We start from the raw sequence: 7,095 nt of genomic DNA, 5'->3' as shown, positions 1-7,095 counted from the left end.
AATCCCCCCCCCCCCCCCCCCCTCTTTTTATGGTTCTAATGAGGCCATATTGAAGTTTCATTACTATCAGCGTCATCAACTTTCTTAAATGAATTTCTGATATGATCAGTGTTCTTTTTGCATTTATTGACAAGGCACTTTCGTCTGTGACTATATAAAGGAAATATCCAAACTGGAGTGCCTAGCGTTAAGACTTTCTTTGGTTTAAAGATTGCTAGAATGGAAATCTTCCCAAGATTAAGGTGGAGTTTTCGAAAATGGTGAAACATATACTCCAATGGACATCTTGTAATCATTCTCTAACAGATATCATTAGCTAGAAACTTAATTCTGATAGTTTGACCAGCGCAAAATTTTAAATCCTAAAATTTGATTCTCAAGAACCCACTTCTACCAAAGAGAGACCTCATTTTAATTTGTAAAATGTGGTTTGCATGCTATCATAGACACATCAGTTGCCTGCAATGAGTAGTTTCCTTTTTCCATATGGGTAGAGTTTGTTTGCGATTGTTTTTGTTTTCATTGAGAAATATATGTGATTGGTTTCATTTTTCACCCTGCGCTGAAACTGTATAGATTCTTTCTACTTCGTTAAGAAGAGATGCCGGCAGTAGCAAATATTTGGAGAATGATTCTTCAAGTGGTCTAGATGGTGAGAAAAGGTTGAATTTTGGAGATGATGATGAAAACATGGTTTCTAGCTCCGAAGGTCCACCAGTTCAGGGTTACACTCTCGACTATTCTGGTTTGAACTTTTCAAGAGATAAGCACCTCAGATATCGCACGAGAGTTTTTGCTGCTGAGTATGTGACCATACTTTTGCCTTTTTATCAATGATTCAAATTTTATTCATCTTAAATGAAATTATGCGAGAGGAACTGAACTTTTGCAAATATTTAAGGCAGATTCTTACTCAAAACTGAATAAGGGACTTCTGTTCATTTCTGTATGTGTGAGCTGTACATCCACTATTTTATTTCACATTTTTCCTTGCCCATAAATAAGCAGGAATTTGCCCCTAGCTATTCATTATCAAAATTGTGCCTGCAGATTATTTTTCCTTCATCTTATTGATTTATGGTTGTTTCGTTCCCAATGGTTGTCTCTAATTGTTACCACTCTTTCTTGCTATAATTGAGTTAATTTCATTTTATCTCTCATCTATATTTTCCTGAAGTCTTAATCTATCTATTAATTTAGTTAATTTCCTGGCACAAATAAATCATAATGTTGAATGTGACATAAGTGTGTTGAGATTTTAAGGCTAAATCACATTATTTGGTTTTATTTATTTTGAGAATTAAACTTCATTAGTTACATTATTTCTTCTCTTTAAACATGCTCCAAGAACTTAAATTCAACATCCATTTGAATGCCTAGGCAATCCAGAAAAAAGGGACAAAATGAAAAGACTAGAAGGTCAAAACGAAAACTGAAATTAAAAAGGCTAATTTTAGTTTGCTCGAATATGGTTGGCTCTACGGACCACGAGTTTTCTTTTTTCCTCAGTGATGGATGATAAACTATTTATGGACAAAATGTGGTCTGCATAAATTATATGGACAAAATGTGGTTCTAAGTTAATGGATATATTTTGTTGTACATTATGGTATAATTCAGACTCAGTATATTTTCTATAAAATTTATAGCATATAAGGATGGGAGTAAACTTTTTCTTTTGGAAGCGTGGACTTCAAAATCATAATCATTGACATGGAAAATGTTTTTTTAATTTTATATAGAAATTATTCAGCTGGTGATATTGGAAAAGGTGTTTTTGGGGAACTCTTTGGAAGGTCATTCTTCCTTAGATGTATCCACACCCTTACTTGTTTACCTTAAAAATGGATGATTGTCCAACAGAACATTATTGAGTTTGTAGAAATATCAAATGCCTTATTATGGTGTTTTGAGAATTTTAAAAAATATGATATGCATATATTAAAATTCTAATTTTTGTTGCATGTGAGGAAACAAGAAACTGTTACATTGCTTTTGCAATATGAGAATACAAGAGTCTCTGATTTATGCACTTTTTTCCTTTTAAATGAATGTTGTATACAATGACAAACATATTTTTCTGATGTATCACTATTCAAAGCAGTCTCTCATGCTATTACTGCAGACATTTTTAATTATTTGCATATAATGGATATTAGTTAATAGACAATTGGAATTAGGTGCTTAAACCATCTTCCTGGAGCAGTTGGAGAAAATCCTGCTCACTTTGACCTCTCTTTGGCAAGACAACAACCTGCTAAGGGACCATTTTCTGGAGATTGGCTGGTTCTTCAATTGCAAGAACTCATTTCTATTGCATATCAGGTGCTGAATGAAAAACAAATACTATAATCTTACTTGAGTCCTATGAATACTTCATATGTCATGAGTACCTCAAATCTGATCTCTCTCATGTAACTTCTTATAGATAAGTACGATTCAATTTGAGAACATGCGGCCTATTGGTGTTTCGCTTTTATGCACCATTATGGACAAGGTACCTCCATGTGGCATTCCTGTCGGCTTCGTTAGATTTCTGGATGGCAAAATTAATTTTAACTGCATAATGATCTTAAAGTTGCATTTCACTCTTCTGGTATACGTTTTTTTTGTATTAACAATTTGCTTTTATGTAAATATCTTGTGTCGTGTGAGTTACTGTAAAAAGATCTTAGGTTGACCTTCCTTGGTTATGATTCATACAAATTGTTATCAAGCATTTGAATATTGGTGCCTCTGTGTGTATGTGATCGTGTTAGGTGAACTATTCTTTTAATTAACTCTTCCTTTTATATAGAGTTGGTAAGTTTATACGTAAGTGTGTATGGGAACAATTAGAAAGGCTTCTGTAGAAAAGTTAGTGCAATTTTATGTTGACTTGTATTATGGGAATCCCAATAACAGTCAACGATGACTCTTGCATGGTGTCTCCGCTTCTGACTTTTGCTGGCTTGGTTACATGTTGGTCCCTAAGTCCAACATCTACATTATGTGGTTGTGCAACCTGGTGAGAGCTTATATGTTGGCTAGTGCAATGCTGAAAATATTGCTTAACTGGGGGTCCATGCGTTACTCATTCCGCACTTCTCCTTTTTCTGTTTAACTATTTAATCATCTTCATAATTTCATTGTAATATTGAGTTAAATATCTGTAACTTAGTGTATGTTTTTTTTTCTTGCAATCATAACATTTATAACCCTATTTTTTTTTTTTTTTTGGCACATGATTAGTTTGCTGCAATACCAGACCCTGAGCTACCTGATCACCTCCTCCTGGAACAGTATCAGGTTTTCTAATCAAACTTTGTTTTGAAAATTTTCTCTGCATATAGTTTTTTTGCATAAACTTTTATTTTTTGATTTTGTTGTTTCATGTTTACTATTAATGTCGCATAGTATGTTGCTTTATCTGTTGGAGTGAATTGATATGTAACTTTCTCGGCTCACTCCAGGCCCAACTGGTATCTGCGGTTCGGACTGCATTGGACTTGTTGTCAGGACCAACCCTTTTGGAAGCAGGCCTACTGCTAGCTACTAAGGTCTGTAGCACACGCATGTTTTTACTTTCTCTTCCATAGTGAATTGATTTTATTGATTCAAATGGTATGATGTGAAAATTTCAGATATTCACGAGTGGAATTATTAGTCGAGATCAAGTTGCAGTCAAGAGAATATTTTCATTGATTTCGCGTCCACTAGATGACTTCAATGACCTATACTATCCTTCATTTGCTGAATGGGTCTCATGCAAGGTTTATTCAATGTTATTTGCTCTGTATCACTTGATCTGGCATGTGGATAAAGAGAAAATTAGTGATAAAATCTCAGCGAGGCCTTCAATCATCAGTTGCTTACTGCATGTCTCTCTCTCTTTTTTTTTTTTCAGATCAAAATAAGGCTTCTGACTGCCCATGCCTCACTCAAATGTTACACATATGCTTTCCTAAGAAGACAAGGAGATGAGATATCTGATGAGATTATAGCACTGCTACCTTTATTTTCTAAAAACTCGAGTACACTGGGAATTTATTGGCTTGCTCTTTTGAAGGATTACAGCTATGTTCGCTTCCGCCTGTATTCTAGGAAAAATGTGAGCCCAAAGTTTTTAAATTTTATTTATATTCTGCAACTAAAGGAAAAATAATTATGGCTCCTCTCATTAAACTTTTGCATATTTTTACTTGTGTGACTTACAGTGGAAACCATTTCTTGATGGAATTCAATCATCAGTAGTTTTAGCTAAGTTGCAGCCATGTTTAGAAGAGGCCTGGCCATTGATTCTGCAAGCACTGGCACTGGATGCATTTCCCGCAAATTTGGATGTGAATGGATCTTCCACAAGTTATGATAGACTAAAAAATATCTCCACTTCTGGATACAGCATGGTTGAGTTGGGATTGGCTGAATTTCAATTTCTGTGGGGTTTCTCCCTACTAGTTCTATTTCAGGAGCAAGATATGACTCGTGGTGAACGTATAATACCAGCGAGCTTTATAAAATCCAAATTCGGCAGCGACATCCTTGTTGAAGATGCAAATTCTCTGTCTTCAGAGTTATATAACGTTTTATTATCTGTATTTCAATTTATGTCCACCGAAAGATTTTTCACTGCAGGATTTCTCACTTTGGATGCTTGCAAAGAATTATTACAGGTATGTGTATTTGTCTAAATTTCATTCCATTTTATCGCATATGAAAAAAAGTATCTTTTCATCAATAGTTCTATCAATTTTCATTATTTAACATATTGGAATCAGCAGGGATATACTCAAGTAATGTTTTTTCTAACAATTAATCTATCAATTTGTCTAAAATGGATGCAGGTCTTTTCATATTCCATTTTCATGGAAGATACATGCTATAGTTTTTCAGTCTCTGTCTTGTCGCAGGTATTGACTACAGCTTCTTGCTTGAGTTAGTGTAGATTGATAGAACATTATAACACAAACTAATTTAAAAGTAAAAAGAAATGAATAAATGTTGAAGCAAATGTCAGCCCTGGAATTTGGTCTTCCTATGTGGAATGACATTAGAAATTATCAAGACTTTTGTTAAAATCATTTTCATGAAACAATCTCTCATGTTTTTCTGTTTCAAACCATGGTTTAAACTTCTTTCATTTTTTGGGTGGCCTTAACAGATTGTGCACAACTGCCCCAAGGATTTCCTTGAAGTAGAGAATTTTTCATATTTGGCATCTGAACTGTGTTTGACTTTTCTTTTTAAATTCTTCCAAAGGTACCTGTTCTTGTTAAATCATTTACTTTTGGCAATAAAGGTAATCCATGAAGCAATGTTTTAAATAATAGTTTATGTTGTTATGTGTTCGATATTTCATAATTTCAGGATTTAATCCGTGCATCTGTGACACAAGGTCAGAACCCAACACCAGCGTCATCCTCACTTCCACCATCCTTAGTGATAAAGTTACCTTCACAGACAGAGGAAAATAAAGAGAAAATTTCCTCTCCATTAGCTGCTCCAAAAGAGTCTGATGACATTTCTGAGGAAGAGGAAGAGGATGATGATTGGGATGCTTTCCAGTCTTTTCCGGCTTCCAGAAATGAAGCTGTTCCGACACCAGAAAGAGGCTCCTGTGTTTTCCAGTGATGTAAATTCTCAATACTCTTCAAATTGGGAGAAGACGATTTCCGTCCTGCTTGACATAGCAGAAACTTTATTGGAACGTTTTGAACCTCAGGTAGATGTACACATATATCACGGTGTATGACTAGTATTTTTAGTGCATGTTTTGTATAAAATATTAGATCATACCAAACAGTACAATCTTTGATGCTCGGACTCTTCGAAATGGTTGGAGTACCCGTGTCGGACACGACACGACACGACACGACATGAGTATGGGTATGGATATGCCTCGGATCTTCCAAATTTAAACCGGACACTACGCCCTTTTTTACTTCTTTTTTCTTTTCCTTTTCTTTCCCGTTTCCTATAAATGAAAACTAAACCCCAAAATTGTATTTTATTAGTCTTAACATCTTATTTAATACTCATTTCCTTTTTTGTGAACTTTTGATTTTGGTCTATTCAAAATGACATCTTGGGTTAATAAAAAAAATTGAAGCTTGAAAGACGTACCCACGTATTCATGTCTGAAATTTGGATTCTTTTTAACCATGTCCCCGTATCCTACATTTTAGAAAATAAAAGATCCGACGCTTAGATACGTACCCGATACCCGTACCCGAGTCCGAGCATCATAGAGTACAATGACCAAACTTTTGCTTAGTTTTATTTCTTAATAATGTCTAATATAGATTCACCTTACCAAAAATGCCATTCTGGCAGTCCTCTTCTCTGTTATTTCTTACACCTTCTCTTATAAATATGCTGTGTATTGAAAGATTACCGTGTTTCTTTCCCATAACTCGTGTCAGTTTTTGAATAAAAATTTCATGTCATGCAGATGCAGCTAAAATTATTGTTGCCTTTTCTGTCGATTAGTTACAAGTGCATAGGAAAATCATCAGCTGAGTTGTGCCTTTCAAGAGCTAACAACTTCGTGAAGTCAATCATTTCTTTGTTAAAGAGATGTGGTGAGTACCCAGTATCTCTTTGGTTTATGGGACCACGTAAAGGAATTCATTCCTCAATCTTCTGGCTGTTCGGACCCCAGTGGGAACTTGTGTCTTTCTACTGCAGTCATTTACTTTTGTGATAGCCATTTCTGCACAACTGCAGTTGGTACCACAACTGATCTGTCTGAACTATTGAAGCTATGTCGTTGTTCCATTACAATCATATTCATCAAAAATTAAGTAATCCTGAATTTCATGAAAAATTTGTTGTAAAATTTGGATATGACGTCATTTACTTGAAATGGGATTTACATTTACATTTAATGTAGAGACGGAAACACTAAAGAATGATTCAGCTTTCCATTACTCTTGACTCACCTCTGTTCTTAAACATGTCCTTTGGGGTTTGTTCATTTCACTGGAATTGAGACTTACAATGTTTCAGGCCAATAATATGTTTTCTTTTAACTGATCGTGGTTGGAGATAAATCATATTTTGAACGATCAAATTAGTCGAGTACAAATCATCATACAACTCCAGAACTGAAAAAAT

At 34.8% G+C, this 7,095-nt stretch overlaps 1 protein-coding gene across 1 annotated transcript in view; it reads left to right on the top strand.

Moving 5' to 3' along the window:
• Nucleotides 1-7,095, top strand: part of LOC111389853 (protein SWEETIE) — a 48,205-nt gene that overhangs the window by 34,331 nt on the left and 6,779 nt on the right. The window contains exons 32-43 of the mRNA XM_023014829.1: nucleotides 577-803; nucleotides 2,181-2,325; nucleotides 2,429-2,497; nucleotides 3,232-3,288; nucleotides 3,453-3,539; nucleotides 3,624-3,752; nucleotides 3,887-4,090; nucleotides 4,197-4,652; nucleotides 4,824-4,889; nucleotides 5,141-5,238; nucleotides 5,608-5,701; nucleotides 6,431-6,560. Of these exons, the coding sequence (XP_022870597.1) occupies nucleotides 577-803; nucleotides 2,181-2,325; nucleotides 2,429-2,497; nucleotides 3,232-3,288; nucleotides 3,453-3,539; nucleotides 3,624-3,752; nucleotides 3,887-4,090; nucleotides 4,197-4,652; nucleotides 4,824-4,889; nucleotides 5,141-5,238; nucleotides 5,608-5,701; nucleotides 6,431-6,560 (1,762 nt within the window). The remainder of the gene's footprint in view (nucleotides 1-576; nucleotides 804-2,180; nucleotides 2,326-2,428; nucleotides 2,498-3,231; nucleotides 3,289-3,452; nucleotides 3,540-3,623; nucleotides 3,753-3,886; nucleotides 4,091-4,196; nucleotides 4,653-4,823; nucleotides 4,890-5,140; nucleotides 5,239-5,607; nucleotides 5,702-6,430; nucleotides 6,561-7,095) is intronic.

The sequence above is a fragment of the Olea europaea genome, unplaced genomic scaffold (genome assembly GCF_002742605.1).
Source record: "Olea europaea var. sylvestris unplaced genomic scaffold, O_europaea_v1 scaffold629, whole genome shotgun sequence".
Taxonomy (NCBI): Eukaryota; Viridiplantae; Streptophyta; class Magnoliopsida; order Lamiales; family Oleaceae; genus Olea; species Olea europaea.
Note: the sequence above shows the minus strand (reverse complement) of the source record. Positions and strands in the feature narration are given on the sequence as shown.